At 27.3% G+C, this 17062-nt stretch overlaps 1 protein-coding gene across 2 annotated transcripts in view; it reads right to left on the bottom strand.

Moving 5' to 3' along the window:
* The window catches only part of LOC129989040 (cytochrome P450 4c3-like), a 45171-nt gene extending 34203 nt beyond the window's left edge, over positions 1-10968 (bottom strand). The window contains exons 1-3 of one of the 2 annotated variants that reach the window (XM_056097353.1): positions 10746-10968; positions 9285-9529; positions 3011-3123 (exon numbers count right to left, since the gene is read on the bottom strand). In XM_056097353.1, the coding sequence (XP_055953328.1) occupies positions 3011-3123; positions 9285-9510 (339 nt within the window). In that variant the 5' untranslated portion in view covers positions 9511-9529; positions 10746-10968. The remainder of the gene's footprint in view (positions 1-3010; positions 3124-9284; positions 9530-10745) is intronic. The other variant, XM_056097352.1, reaches the window with a different exon arrangement.
* Between the last annotated feature and the right edge of the window lie 6094 nt (positions 10969-17062).

Raw genomic sequence — 17062 nt, 5'->3', positions numbered from 1 at the left:
AATAAAGCAGAATAAAGGAAATAAAAAAAATTCTAATCCGCATTGCGTTACCCTAACTGGCGTTGAAAATTCACGCAAACGTAATGTGTTCTGATTGTTGGCAACTGTATTTTCATTTTAATCAAAAGTTTAAAAATTATGAGTATTATACTGTTGTAACTACTCAAACTCGATCGATAAATAAAATAGACTTGACTTGATTTTAAAGAAATACGGACTTGATTTTCTATTTTACAATGACGGTCAACAAATCCCAGGGCCAAACCAGGGCTTAATGCTGTATACATTATGGTATTAGAATAACAATAAATGTTGGAATTTTCCCTTAGATCTTTTTCAATCAATTACAAGTTTCTTGATTATATCATATCAGACTCTGCTTTCAACAGCACTATAATGACACGATTTGGTAACATTTTACATTTTGATCAGATCGTCATATATACATATCAAGATTTCCACGCAAACGAAGTAGCGAGTAATAGCTAGTGTGTAATAAATTCAATGAATGTAATATAGTTGGAATTTAAAATTATATCCTAATATTTACTACATATTTACAGACTCTTTAAGAAACACATTTTATAAAAATGAGGTTAAATTCTTAAAATTGAGGTGATAAAGTAACAAAAATTGTTGAAAGAATAAACATTAATTGCTTATTACAAAAGTTAAATAATTAAAAATGTAAAAAAAAAGTTCATAAAAAAGAAAAAATAAATAAATAAAAAATATCAAACAATATTTTCAAGATTCTTCATGGTACGAGATTTATTAATTAAAAGTAAGAAACCTAAAGGTAAATTAATAGCGCTATTTGAAGAAGATATTACTTCATAGAAACGTTTAATATATTGCCGGATTTGCACTCAATCAGTCATAAGACAGCCAGTAGGAAGAGCATGAGCAGAAAAGGACTGATTTATGTTTGCCATAATTTTATTAGATAGATTTAGGCATTCCATGCTTGGCTATAAAATGACATTTTGGCATTCCTGAATTTCTTTCTTTAACTGTACATCGTATTCAAATGATAAATTTTACACAAAGAAACGTGATAAAATAGAAGGTAGGTAAACATAAAATTTGAAAAACCATAGGAAAAAAATGACAAATAAAAAATAGCAAATAAAATAGTAAATAATTTGTTATTCCTGATGTAAATAAATATAGCATCAGAAAGAACAAAGAGCAAAAAAATGTCGCAATTAATCTATGATAAGTGATCAAGTTTTTTTGCCAAAAAAACACAAATTCTGCAAATGCATGGGCAGTAAGAAAAAAATACAATACAGCGGCATGTTGTTGTTTCGTCGGGACAATTACTTGCCAAGTACCGAACAGCATTTTTCAGCTTTTCTACGCATGCGCTGCCTACTGGACATCTTATAACTGACCGAGTATAAACCCGGCATTTACTCAAAACCAAAAGCTAAAAACAATGAACCTGGAATATCGCCGAAATGGATGTCCAGAAATATATATCTAAATTTTATCCTTTAAATTATTATTTGCATCATTTCACTAGCAAATTTTATTAAAAATTTTATTTTATAAAAGAATTTAAGGAATCAGAAGCTATAAAATAAAGATCTTATGATCAGACAGACAGTTACATGTATTAAGAGAGTTATAATACAGTACACTCTCGAGTATACGGCCTAATATGCCTGAAAGGCAGGCTGGAGAACAAAACAGCTGGATAGGCCGGAATTCATAAATTCATTTCTTTGCCTGCTAATACCAGAAAATGAAATTTTTACACCAAAAGTTATTATTATAAGGCATATATTTTCACTTCTTATTGAGTACTATGCCTTCTATTTACTTCAAGCCACGCAGAATATGAACGCGGTCGCTGCCCGGTGAATCATAGAAGCAGTTGCCGGTAAGGCGTCGAGTTAAAATACAAGGCTCTGTATATGCCTGATAAAATAGCTATAAATTTCAGAATTCTTTTTAATACAGTTTATCCAAAATTCTGGTAATTACTTCTAAAGACACAAATTAAAATATCTTAGTCAATTTGCACTTACTTTATTATAATAGTACACTCACGAGTATCCGGCCAAATGTGGCAGACGGGCAGACCAGACAACAAACAAACCGGATAGGCCAGAATTCTATGAATTCATTTCTCTGCCCACCAATACCAGAAGACAAAGTTTTTATACCAAATGTATTACGTAATACGTATTTTCTCATTTCTTATTGACTACTAAGCCCTACTTTTATCTCGATGTGATCCCAGCCATGGCCGGGTGAATCATCGAAGTAGTTGCCGGCAACGTGTCATATTAAAATTGAAGACTCAGCACTGGTAGTTTATATTCGTTTATATATTACACTGAACGTTTCAAGAATTTGTCATAGAAAAAGTAAGTTAAGGAATATACACTGTTCACATTTTAACTTAACTTCTGTTATGCTTAACTAAAATGCAGGATACATAAACAAAACATTAACGTTCATCGTAGGCCTAATTCTTAAAGAAAGGGACACAAACTGATTTTATTTTTCACTGATAAATGATTACACAGGTATGAAAAGGTAATTCTAAGATAAGAGTCAGACTTATAGTTTGGGGATTTTGAAAATGTCTTTAATAGATGCTTTAATAGACGCTTTGCATTCCACAATTAATTACTATAAAAGAAATCTAAGACAGATAATAAAGTTGCCGGATAATCGCGAACTCTTTATGTTTAATTGTTCTGTAGATAAATGTAACAAAATCTTAAATTTGACCCTTTATGTGGTTCAGAGCTAAACAAATTGGGAACACAAAATATTTGAAAACAAATTTAGCATAAAATAAAATTAATAATAACTTTATATAATGCAATATTCAAATGAAGCCTATAATTTGATAAAATCTTCAAAGATCTTACAAAAAACATTTTACTAACAGACATTCTAGCAAAGAAAAAAATTATTAAAACATGTGCTAAAAATATATCCATATTAAAACAGAAAAATATTTTTTCCTTTTTTTCCGTTTTTTACTCACTTCGACTGCTTCTGCTTTGAAGAAGATAACACATGGTTTATATAGCATAAGGAGTCTAAATAAACCATTCTTTCCGTATATAAGGCACAAACCCATTATTGCTTGAAGTCCACCTAAATTTTGAAAAATGAATACATCACGTAACTTGACATATTCAATCATATATTTAAAAAAATTTTTGAATGTAAAATTTTGTATTAAAATTTTAAAAATTCAAGTATTTTATTATTACAATACTTTCTATGGAATTATTTAGACTTTTATCATATTATCTAATATTTAGAATCACCGCTAATTTTTTTTATTAGTAAAAGAAGGCGGAAAAAATTTTATCGAGACAAACACTGATTGTGATAATTCCTAGAATCGTAGCTTCTTCAAACCCTTCTGTAATGGAACTACATAAAGTGTGTATTTAAAAGGACACGCAATGATAGATTGAATGTGGCTAATTCACATCTGAGAAATGTGCCTTTTAAAAAGAAAGTTATTGTTTCTGTCTTCTACTCACCTTCTTAACTCGTGTAAATTTCAAAATTCTTAAAGTCATGTGCACTTTAGGACAAAAAATAATTAACGATTTTTAATGGCTCGATTGAAAAGTTATATTTGTTGAAAGATTTTATTTTAGTCACTTATCCATTAATCAAGAGAAGAAGGCAACCATATAGTAGGACTAAATTAGAATTGTGTCTCAGATTAAATGTTTAGAAGTAGTAGAAATTTTTATTTCGCTGTAACTTTTTTAATATTGAAGATAAAAAAATAAATTCAATTACCCAAATTAGCGCCTCATTAAAACAAACAACTTTTGTATTCGAAGATTTTTGATAGTTGCTATATCTTAGAAGTTAGGAACAGAAAAATGATTTTTGAAGCCCTAATATTAATAGTAACTGGCTGGATCAAGGATTTATGTTGTGAGATATAAAAAAGGATATCAGATAGATTATGTTCTCAGATAGATGTAAAGTAATCTAGTTTTGCCTTTCATTTTACGGAGAGAATTTTTTTTTACTTCAGAAATATCTAAAATATGTTAAATTTTAGATAATATGACATTTATTTAATACCTGGAGTCCAATTACTGTTGATTACATGCAATCTCTTGTATTCTTCTTATAAAAGAAAATTGTTAATTTAATCAAAAAAAATGTTAATTTTTTTGATGAATTGTTCTATCACCAAAAATTTCATCCTCAGGCAATTTTTTTTTCACCAGGTGAACTTAATGAGTTATATTATGTTGTACAACCTTTATTTCTGTAATTTAAGATAATAAATTTACTTATTCTGTTGATTTAATTGAAATATTTTTGAAATCTATTTAAAACAAAGTGTAATATTTACATTAGTAACAAAAAAATTCTTTTCGTCTGAATGCATTTCCTATCTGATTAATAATCTTTCCCTTCTGAAATTAAAATTTCCTATTTTAAATAAAGACATCAATTCATTGACTTCAAATAATTTTATACTAATTAGTTTTTCACTAATTAAACAAAATTCCACTTAAAAACACAAGGACCAATATATTTAATTTTAAAATAAAAATTTCTAAGTGTTATTGCAAGATCTAGGGATATTTTATTTAGGTCTGAGTTTCTGGAAATTAATAATTTTTATACATTTTTAATTTCTCGTATATATAGTATGGGGAAAGTACTGTAATCGTCGAAAAATTCAAAATGATATCTTGACGAATCTCCGCGTTTTAGTTCTCCGAAAAACAAATTTTTGGAAAGTGTCCTTCTTTCTGAGACCAAAAATATTTAAAAACGCTTTAAACTAGACGGCTGAAATTTGGTATTTACACCAAACTTGCAGATTTCTATCAAATTTAGAGTAAAATCTGTTCCGAGAAATTCCGAATACAAATTAACACGATAATTACAAAATGAAGAGAGCTAGATAGATAAAATTCGGTACACAGATTTAACATCCATAGTGAAGGCTATAGGTGTTAAATATAAAGTGTACATATATTATCCAATTATGCATTGATTTTCGGTCGATCTGTACTTTCAGAAACAGATAAACACGATAATTCAAATAAAGTAATGACTTAAATGTATAAAATCTGTTATGGGATTGTGTCACTACAATGGCAGCTTTTTGTCAAATTTTGGTTTCAATGAATTGGGAAAAAAGCGTTTGAATCCCAAATCCGATTTTTGGACATTTCTGACTGCATGGTAGCGATTAAGCAACAAAACAATCGCCAAAGATCTCATGATCGATTCAGTAAAAGTGCTGAATTCGCGCCAAAAATTAATATTTAGTAACTATTATGCGCCAATGCCACGCAAGGCGTTCACTGGGATAACAGATTAGGGAACTTTATGCGAAGGTTTTGACTGACCCTTCCCGTTGGTTAGATGAAATAATTTATATCTCCTTTGAGTACAATATTTTATTAGAAATATTGTTGCCCTTTGAATTCAAAATTTTATTTAGATTTTAATTTTTCAGGAATTTATAATTTTTATACATTTTTATTTCAGTTTATTTATTCCTATTTGTAAATATCGAATATTGAAAATCTTTTGCACTTGTGCATTCTCTTTGGCTGTATGCAATTTTCGTAACTTAATTATCAATAAATGGATTAAGTTATTCAAACCTTGATTCTATATGGGTGATGCAGCCTAATGATCGATTTATGAAGAAATTATTTTTAGATTCCAAAATATTTTTACATGAATTTTAAATCTAAAATGACAAATTAGAAAAAAATTAAAATTTAAAAATTACTTGTTTATGCGCTAACAATTAGGTTCTTGTAAAAAACGCTTTTCTTAAAAAAACATTCTTAACCAGCTGTTTTTGAAAACCATTTAGTTCCTCAAGAAAATTGATTGTATTTATTCTTAACTAACAGCCTTTGGCATACGTATTTAATTGCGAAATTGGTTTTTATTTTACATTCTGTATAACTAAAATGATCTAAATGTTCTTTTAATAGATTAAAAAATTATTTGAAACTATATAAAAAATAAATGTCAATAAAATAGATAAAAATTAAACAAAATGAAAGAAAGCTAAGCAAGAAGGAAGAAACAAAAACATGTCAAAGAGCAACAGTAATTCCATTCCTACTCAACAACACTATTAAAATCGTTATGCGAATCTGATATTCAAACAGCTACTCGTCATGTAAGGTTTCATTACAGCATCACAGAGAATCGATTAACACGTTGAAAAATGCAAATGAAAGAAAAATCGATGATTGAATATGAAATTTACTTGCGCTACTCGGAAGGTCTGTCGGGTAGATGAACCTCTGAAAGTACGATTTCAGTTTCAGTCTTCGACAAAAGAAATATTGTTGGTAGGATTCGGATGTTTTATATTTTGTCAGGGGAAAAATGACATCATTATTTTAAGAGAACGGTGAATTCTTTAGTTTTTTTTTTTTTTTTTTTTCAAATTGTTAACAAATTGACAGAAGTTAAAAAGTTTTGTATTCTTATATTTATTAGAGAATAAATAAGTAAAATATCTTTTTAAAAATTCTTTAAAACAAATCATATTATTATTTATTACCGTCAGATTGTTCTATATTATTATGTTATGTACAATTGATTTCATTTTTTATAAAAATACTTTAATGCGAACTTATGGAATTGTGATTGTAATCTTCTGTTTTTGTTTTCAAACTAAAATTAATTTTTACCTATATAAAATGTAGCTACTTAAAATATACACCCAGATTTATTTTTATATATAATAAGGATCTAATTGCATAATATTTGCTCAAAAAATTAAAAAGTATGAAGTAATTCTAAGTAATTGAAACAAACAATTATGAATAGAAAAAAGGCATTAAAAATATTCTTATTTTTTTGAGCCCATTAAGTATTCATTTTATTTAACAATGATGATGATGATTAACTTTAATGCTAATTATTTTCATATGATTAACTTTAATGATAATTATTTTCATATAAAATCACTTATTTTGGAGAGAGACATTTCCTATTTCAATAATTTTTTTGTTAATTTCATAATAAAACATTCTGTTAAGTATATATATATTGTTAAGATATTCCATAGTTGTTGTTTTTCTCTGCTAGCCGTAATTGGCAACGGAATGGTTCGATGAGACGAATGGTTATTAAAAGTTTCAACTAAATAGCTTGTATAACTAGGTTTTTATGGCTTCCACGTCAAAGCATTAACCATAGAAAAATTTTCGAAAATATTTTGAAAAATATTGAAGTGCTTGGAATTTGAAAAATGTAACTTCCTTCTAAATATCATACTGAATCGCGTTTAGTTAATTTTTCGTTTCTTCTGTGAAATAAAACACAATAAATGTAATCTGTGATCCATCTAATACAGGGATGGCGAACCATTGGCACACGTGGCATTGACGGTACGTGACAAATAGTTTGGGCACGCCGCGGATCAAAACGGTTTGCATTTTAGTTCAAAATAACAAAGTTCACTATGAAATATTATGAACAAACGTGAGTGTTCCGATTCCATTTTAAAAAGGATAAATATATTTGTACGGCTGTTAAAAAATCGCTTGCTGACTAAGAAATTGATTTGAAAAGAATTGTTTCAGTAACTGATAGTGCTCCAAAAATGGTAGGCAAGAAAAAAAAAATGGTTTCATTAGTTTATTTCAAACAGACGTAGGACATTCGGTTCTTGAATTCGAAACTTCACTGCCTTATTCACCAACAAGTCTTGTGTTCGGATAGTGGTTTAACATCTCTCGATAACGTAATGGTGTTAGTCACAATACTGTCAACCTCATATCGTCGCAGGTTTTAACTACGTTATAATGGCTTACTAATGTATAATAATGTTCGCTGGTTGAGCTGCGGGACTTCAAGGATTTATTGATTTCTTGGAAGAAATCAGACTGTTTTTACAAAAGGAGTGGGAAATTCAACAATATCCACAGTTGTTAGATGTTATGTCGCTCTCAAAATTGATGTTTTTACAGACATATGCCAACATATCAATAAATGGAACATAGCGCTTCAGGGTAAAAATAAAAGAATTATCGTCATGATGGATTTCATTCGCGCTTTTGACGCTGGATTACATGATTTAGGGACAATACTATTAAGAAAAACTATGCGTATTACCTAAATTTAAAAAACAATATATCAAAGATTTAGATGCACATAAGAAATCAGACGAAGAAAAATATATTGAAGAATGTATTCGCGTAATTGATTCATCAATCAAAGAAATTTCATCCAGATTTTCTCAGTTCAAAGATTTATCGGAAAAGCTCAAGTTTATCATGTACCCTGCCTGATGTGATTTCCTTTGATAAACTCAACTTGTCCCAATTCGATTAGTAGGAAATTGAAGAATTTGAAATGCAACAGATTGATTTCCAATCTAGTTAAATATGGATTCAAAAATTTCTTGAAACAAGGAAAAAGTTGGAATTCATTCAAATAGAAAGATTAAAAAGCAATATAAGTAAATATGCCATTTAACGATTTGGAGAAGCAGGCACATGCTATTTTAACAATATTTTCATCTACCTATGAATGCGTGTCATTATTTTCAGAGATCCATAACGTTAAAGACTCGCTTAGAAACCGTTTGGCAGATGACTGAAATTCAGCATGCATTCTGCGAAAAGTAATATACTGCAATCTAAATATAAGTTATAAGTTCTCTTCTAATGTGCAACTAAAGAAGTCCCACTAATGTTACTTTAATTTGAATTACACGTATAACTAAAACCTATACTATTATACAGTGCAAAATGTATTTTTTCGTACTAAATAAAAAGTTGTTAATATTTAGTTATATTATTTTCCTAATAATCACAACTCAAAATTATTTGATGGCACGTCTATACCTCATTAAACCTCATTAGTTTATTATATCTTAAGAATTATTGCCAATTTTGGAGCGAAATTTGATAAATACATTTTTAAAAAGGCTTATTTTATCTATTTCTTTAAAAATCTCGATTTCCTGTCATGGGAAAATTTCCAGATACTAATTAATTAATAATGTTAATTAATTAGTATTAGTATTAATTTGCTTGAAATAAAGTTTGTCCTTCCGAAAACTTTCCATCGATACCAGTTTTGTAAAGACGCCATAATAAATAACAAAATAACAGAAATGTTTCATTATTTTTTGTTGGGGATTGTACAATATAGGATAAATTCCAGTGCCTTTCTTGTAATTACAAATCTCATTAAACATAAGGAAAAGTACAAAGCTTTAGAATTCTGTGCTGGATATAAATTTTGGGAAAAATATTTTATAATATGGGAATACTTACCACACAGAGCAGGGCAAGTAGCAATACAGTTATTGTAAATAGCATTCAAAGCAGAAAAGTAAAACATTTGAGGGTTGCTTTTTATCCCTGGTATTGAGGATGATCGAAGAATCCCATGACATTGCAGATAGTCCTTCACAGAATGTATTAGCTTGTACGTTAAATATGTAATTATAAAAATCTGAATAATCGTAAAAACTGGTTTCCATTCTGTATATTGGAGCATAATTTCAAAAAAAATAAAGCTGAAAAAAATTTAAAATAATTAAAACTTGCACATGTATTTTAGAAGTATGATAAAACAATGACAACATTTTTCTTAAAATATATAACATAAAAGAATAATAACACAATTTTATTAATGCACAGAATCATAGAACTTTGGTTCAATTTTTTTTATCCATGTTTATAATTATGACGAATTTGAAACCCATTAAAATAAATACCTTAAAATAACCTTAAAAATCCTAAATTCAATTTCTATAGATCAAAATCAGATTTTCCTCTGATTCATCGCCATTAAACTTCACCCGTAGAAATCAAAATTTAATTAAATTAATCAGTTAAATTTTAAACATCTAAAAATAATAAAAAAGACATTTTATCTATCAGAACTTATAGAAATTTTTAAAAAACCACAGGAAACTCGAACTCCTCAGTAAAAAATTATTTACAATATTTCATCTTTAAATAAGACGAAAAAAATAATGAATTTAAAAATATGATACAACAATTAATATTCATTATTCCTATGTCAAAAATGTTTATGCATTTATATGCAAAAGAAATTTTAAAAAAATATATTGAACGTACACATTTGTTTTTGAAATATAAATAATACGAAAGACAATTAACATAAAAAAGCTGACGAACCATACAGAAATAAATTAACAAAACCATTAACGATTTTTTTTTTCATTTTTCTCGAAAAAAATGTTTTAAAATTTAGTTACAAATGCATTACTTTTTTTTTCTTAAATTCGGAAAAATTTTGCTGTATAGTATTTATAATCTTTTTTTTAATCTGTTAATTTTTTTCCACTTATTTCTGATAGGATATATTTTAATAATGCCATGCTTAATAAAAAAAATCATTATATAATATCCAGTAATTCACAAAATATTTTATTTTAAGTACAGAGTAAAGGAAGTAAGTTAAGTATAGAATAACATAAGTAAAGTAAATTAAGTATAGAGTAAAATAAGTAGAGTTATGAAAGGTTGAAAATATATAATTAATGTTTACATATTATACTAAATTTGAAGAATTTTAATCAGAATTGTTTTCCAATTTTCACCAAATTTTGTTATAAACATAGTGATTATTCTATTTTCAATGCATGTTCGATTTGCTATTTAAAACAAATACTAAAGAAACAAATACCTATATTCAATTCCATGCTTAATGCAGCCTAATTTTAAATTTATACAATAGTTGCCAGGGAAAAAAGTTTTACTTACAAATGCGGAAGATTTTTTTTCTTTATTGAGATTGATTTGGTTCCTTTAAAATGAAAGAGAAACAATGAGTAGCAATAGTTTGAACCTTCCACTGCTATACAAAAGTTGCTAATCCGTTCTTAAATAAAGATTCATTCTGCGATCATGTTTTGTGCAGACGTATAAATCGACAAGGAAAATATTTAACCATATGTGCATATTTTAGAAGGAGCAGAAATATATTAATATGAATGCATTTATACTAGTGATGTCAACATGCCAAGTTAGTTAAACCTGCATTTCACTCAGCATAAGAGTTAATTCTAATTGTAATCGGACAATTTTTCCAGCTCGCCACCTGGCGGCCGCTTTATAAAACTTCAGTCTGTGCTCTGGAGTCATAGATTTAGGCATGATGTTTAACCCCGAAAATTCTACTTTTCCTTAAATGTTTATAATAATTGTTTGTCCTATTATTATTTTTCGTGTGTTATGTCCTTTAATGTTTCATCAAAAAGATTTAAATCATTTAATCTTCTTTCCTTAAGAGTTTTGTTTTTCCCTAGCAGAAATAGTTTTTGGTGCCAAACGGTAACTAGTTATGTTGAAGGTTACATAACATTTTATGAAAAATTCCCTTCCTAAAATTAAATCAAAAATATAGTTTTATTAACTCTCAAATTTTTTAAGATATTAATATAGAATTTTCTAGTATAAATAAATTCTCAGATGAAATATTAACACAAATTTTAAGAATTTAAGAATTGTTGTATAATTTTTTATTTCATTTTCCTCTTCTATTTTGCTTAATAAATATAAGACAAAATTTGAAAATAACACAATATAAATTTAATTGCTTTTCGAAGTGTATGTATTTGTTCTTTTGTATATGTTTACTACATCAAAAAGAGTCAAAGATCAAAGAGAGAAATGGATAATAGAACCTCCCCTTATCAAAATTAAACATGCAATATGTTTTTTGCATAAAAATAATAATGCAGTAATTTTGGACCAAATACATCTAAGTTTTGACCATCCATTCATTTATTTATTCGTGTATATGACTAGTAGCAAATTTATATTGCACAGTATTAAGCAACTGTATGACATTAATATTATTTATAATATTCTGTAATTTTGGTGAACATCGAATAATATAATATATCGCTCAATATTGTGCAAAAGGCTGTGCTTCTGGATATAAACAAGATAATATAATTAAAATTTATGAAATTCAGCATATAACTTTTACATTAAAATTGCTGATTTGTATCGAATTTTAATTAGATTAGTTCCGTTAAATTGGTTATATTAAAGCTACACTTGGGCTATTTTAGAGCGTACCTCCTAATGTTGATCCACGGTCAGGTAACGAAGATGACTCCAGAGCTAGTACCCGTCTCTCCAAGATTCCACACCACACAAGAGAAAGGACTTTTGGGCAGTAGTTCAGCAGACCTGCTTACACGACGGCTCTTTGGTGGCATCGGATCTTGAACATGAAATCCTCCTGTTCTGAAGCCGAAACCTTACCTCCAGGCCACCTCGCCCCTATCTAATTTTTAGAGCAGCCGATTTGAAAGAATAGATACTAAACGAAGAAAAGATATTCTATGCTATTGTACGAAACAAGGACCATTGAGTAACTACATAAAAAATAAAGACGAGCATCAAACATTCTAATTTCTTCATGATGGACAAATTTTACTCTTGATGAAGTTTATTGATTTATCATTAAAATACTATGATATATAAAAGTTATTTTATCTGCATAATTGATCATTTTGGAATACTATGGAAATAAAAATCAATAAGTTTAATAAAATAAAAATTATAATTAAGTTTGAAATTAAATGATAACCTCTTATCACATTCCAGTTTATTACTTCATTATAAAGTTTATTATTGCATCATCCGAAAAACAGTAACAGAAAAATAATTAAATTCATTTGTTTAGTAACTTCCCTTCTTGTAATTCTTTACTAAGTGAATGCATGATTTCACTTCTATAATTTTTAAACACATTATCATACTTTTTCGTCACTGTAATTTAAAATATAGAAATTAAAAAGAAGTAAATTTCATTATATTTCAATTTCTCAAATATTAGACAAATCAAAATAATTATTTACAGTAATAATAAGAAAGATTAATCAAAATAGTTAAATTATTTATTAAATAATAATAGTTAATAAAAATTATTATTATTATTATTATTACCACATAAGAATAATTATTTTTGGCTCTAATTTCTGCTGAAAGTGGCCTCTTTGTATTCTTAAATTCAGTCAATCTGTGTACATAAAATAAAGCTGATAAAATGCTGTTGACGTTTAATAATATTTCGTAGTAGTATTCATAGCTCAATAGTAATACATTTATTCTTCTATTTTAAACCTTCAATCTTGTTTGCAAATGTTATTAGTATTGTCTTCTTAAAGATATTAAAACGTTTCATTAGAATTTTTAACGGCCTGAAATAGCGACTTTGAAATATATTTTCGCAGCAGAATTTCGTTTAACTGTTTTAGATTTTTCATAATTCATAAACCAATACCCTATTTGTAGCATTAAGTAGTTTGAGAATTTAAAATGTGGAAAAATTACTCAGAGTTATTAATAAAAGTTGTTTCATAGATCCATATATCATGCGTAAATTAAGTCTGTAATTAAAATGGCAATTATGCTGCCAGTCTATTATATGAATATTATATTCGTCCTTAAATGGTTTAATTTTATTTCATATTCAAGTATTTTTTTTTATTATGATTATACCAAGAAATAATGTAGCTATAGTGTTATATTTAAACAAAAACATAAAGCCTCTACTTTTTAGATAAAAATTGAATTCTAATTTAAGTGTTCGTAATAATGATCGATCGTTCGTAATAATGATCCAAGTAACCGTAAGTTTCAAATAAAAACTATTTAAGATCATAAAATAGAGCACAAATTATTCCCAGTTCTCTCAAGGCAAAAAAAATGACAAAAAAGATGAGAACAAATTATGGTTTCATGTTCTAAATATAAATCTAAAATATTCCAAATTATCCCAATAATAACCAATGTTGAGACAGAATGAAGATTTGTTTATCTTATAGATATCAAATTAAATAATTTTTCTTTGTAGATATCGTGTACATGGATAAAACTATATTTTCAGATACGATAATTATAAACAATACGTCAATTGCATATACTTTATGCAGGAAATATCAATCATAGAGACTCTCTAAGTCAATATTCCCACAAAGGCAATTTTAAATAATCTTTTTATTTGAAAGTGGTGAAATTTATCTTTAATAAATGGGATTTTTTAAAATTTTCCATGGCGACAAATAATGATTCTGATTTCAACTAAATTTGATTTCTAATATTTATTTAATTTAATTTAATTTAATTTTCAAGAGGCAATGTAGTTATAGAAACCAATACAGATAAAAACGTATTTCGTTTCATGTTTATCATATAAGGTGAATTTGCATTACTTATAAATTCTATTTCATAAATCCTTATTCACCACCAGGGAATTTAAATAATAACTTGTACCTGTTGGAGATATAAAATACATAATTCAAAAGCAAAAATTTGCATGTAACGAAATTCCGCAAACGGAAAATCTTAATTCCTTTCTAAAACTGTATTAATTAAAAGAAATGCATTTCTTTTGCAAGTTAATACCATATAAAGTAAATTTGCAATACAAACGAATTCCATTTCCTAACAGATACTGAATTCTTCAACAAGAAATTTAAATAATAATTTGCACCTGTTAGGGATAGAAAATACATAATTCATTACTGATTATACTATGATAATCTCAATTGTTTCTACTCCTAAAGACGTGAATTCGACAGTGAGTAGGTAAAAAGCACCGCTCGCATTTGTTTACATTTTTATGCGTTTTTATGTTTGTTAAGTAATGCTTTGTCCGTGTATTAACTTTTATATCTTTTCTTAATAAATATAGAACAAATATTAATATAATGATTCGTAATAAATATATGATAAATATTAATATAATGATTCGTAATAAATATTTTATAAATACTAATTTAACAATAAATATAATATATAATCAATAAGTATATTACAATAAATATTTCCCCGCATGTGATTGTATGTGTGTTTGCATGTGTATGAGCGCGTGCGTAAATGTGTGTGTTTGTGTTTTCATATTTTTATGGATACATTTATGGATGCATTATTGATACATTTTACAGGATAAATCACAGTAGATGTCTCTTAACCTCGATTTCCTACTGGTAAAGGTCTGTTACATTATTTATATTAGTGACTACAAGAAAACTTTAACATAACCTAATTATCTGCCATTAATTAGAAATTGAAAAGCGTGCAGTCATGATCCTTTACTCCAGAATTTCTTCATTCTTGCTTTGCACTCATAAAATTGTTTGGTACTATTTAGATTGAACATTAATAAACAACTCTTCAAATTACCAATAATTAATTAGAATTAAGTGAATAAATAGCTATGTTTATATACCCCGGATATTGGTTACCTTCATTATACCACTAGTAAGAAAATGTGGTAATATTTTTGTGTGTTGTAACATTAATATCAGTAATTTAAAGAAAATTTTAACATTATCTAATTACCTCAATTGATAAGAAATTAAACAGCGTGCATTTATAATCCTTTACTTCAGGTTTCATTCACTCATACTTTCCACTGGTAAAGATGTTTAGTATTATTTTGATCGAAAATTACTCAACAGCTCTACTAATGTCTAATTATCAGCAATTAATTCGAATTTAGAGAATAAATAACTATTTTTCCATACTCCAATTATTGGTTAGCGTCGATGTACCACTAGTAAGAAAATGAGGTAAGTTATTTCTTATTAATTACCTGAAATTATTAAGAAATTAAAGAACATGCAATTGTAACCCTTTACATCACAATTCGTTCACTCTTGCTTGCCACTGGTAGAGATGTTTTCTATTATTTAGGTCGAAAATTATTCAACAACAGTGCTAATGTCTAATTATCAGCGATGAATTATCATTGAGATCATAAATAATTATGTTTCCCTACTCCGAACACTTTTTACTGTCACTAATAAAAGAAAGTATCAATAATTATTAATTAGTAGTTCTTAAAAACTGGCAATGAATAAAAATTTAAATAATACAAAGTTATGCATTAGATTAGTTATCTTTATTAATGATATTAGACAAAATTTATTGCATTTTCTTCACAGGTAATGAAGAAAAAAAAGATTGAAATGATAGCAGGCGCCAGATTGAAATCAGAATCAGAAAATGAAATGAAGGAAATTATTTTCTAAGTAGAAAGCCGTTTTTGGAGTTACTTCTGGAATATCATCTGAAAGATCCATCATTTACAGAAAAAGATATGAAAGAAAAAATAGACACCTTCATGTTTGCGGTAAAAGATTTCAACTTTTTTTTTCCTGTTATGACAAAAGCTAGAGTGATAATACATTTTACATAAATAAAGTTTATCACTTTTCTATAGAGTCATGATACTACACACGTAACAATGAACTGGGTTTTGTACTGTTTAGGAATACACTAAGAAATTCAGAAAATTTTTTATGAGGAAATAGAGGAGATGTTTGGAGGAGAGCCGAAAAATAATATTTCACAGGAAACATTGAACAGGATGAAATATCTTGAGTGCGTTATCAAGGTAACTGAATTTATGAATAACTAGATATTTAAGTTCTTGATGAAAGGCAATAATCAGTGATATCAGCCCAGTTTATAATTCTTCTTATTTCTCAATGTGAAGCATCCATTTTAATATTTATAATTGAAATCAATTACCTATTTTTAGTTCTATTAGCTCTCTTTAAGGACCTTAAAGAAATGGGAATTAATAGACTTTAGACTCAGTCTTCTATTCCGAAAAGCTGAAAAAGCAATTCCGATTTAGCAAATCGATATGCCTAAATTTTCAACCTCTAATCACTTCCTCTATTCTATTTTTTTATTTATATATTTATATAACTTAATTTATTTAGCATATTATAGAAAAAAAAATTTTAATTTTATTTACATACTTTTTTTTTGACATTCGTCTTGTAATGCTGAATGAAAATAATTTTGTTATATTAAAATCAACATGCAATTAAAAAAAAACTTTTTTATTAAAACATACTATGATATATATTAAAATAAGAGAAAGCTTAAGTAAAAAAACGTGTAAATAAACCATTGATTCTAAAATTTACAGTTATCCCGAGTAAGAAAAGAACAACTTAAAATGTAGCATCAGGATATCTTGAAATGAACTTCTAAAGAATTATTTTTTCGCACGAATCCCTTTACAAAGCTCAATGTTTTTCAGT

This window comes from Argiope bruennichi, chromosome 10 (genome assembly GCF_947563725.1).
Source record: "Argiope bruennichi chromosome 10, qqArgBrue1.1, whole genome shotgun sequence".
In the NCBI taxonomy this organism is placed as follows: Eukaryota; Metazoa; Arthropoda; class Arachnida; order Araneae; family Araneidae; genus Argiope; species Argiope bruennichi.
The sequence above is the reverse complement of the archived record's forward strand: the minus strand, read 5'-3'. Positions and strand labels throughout refer to the sequence as shown.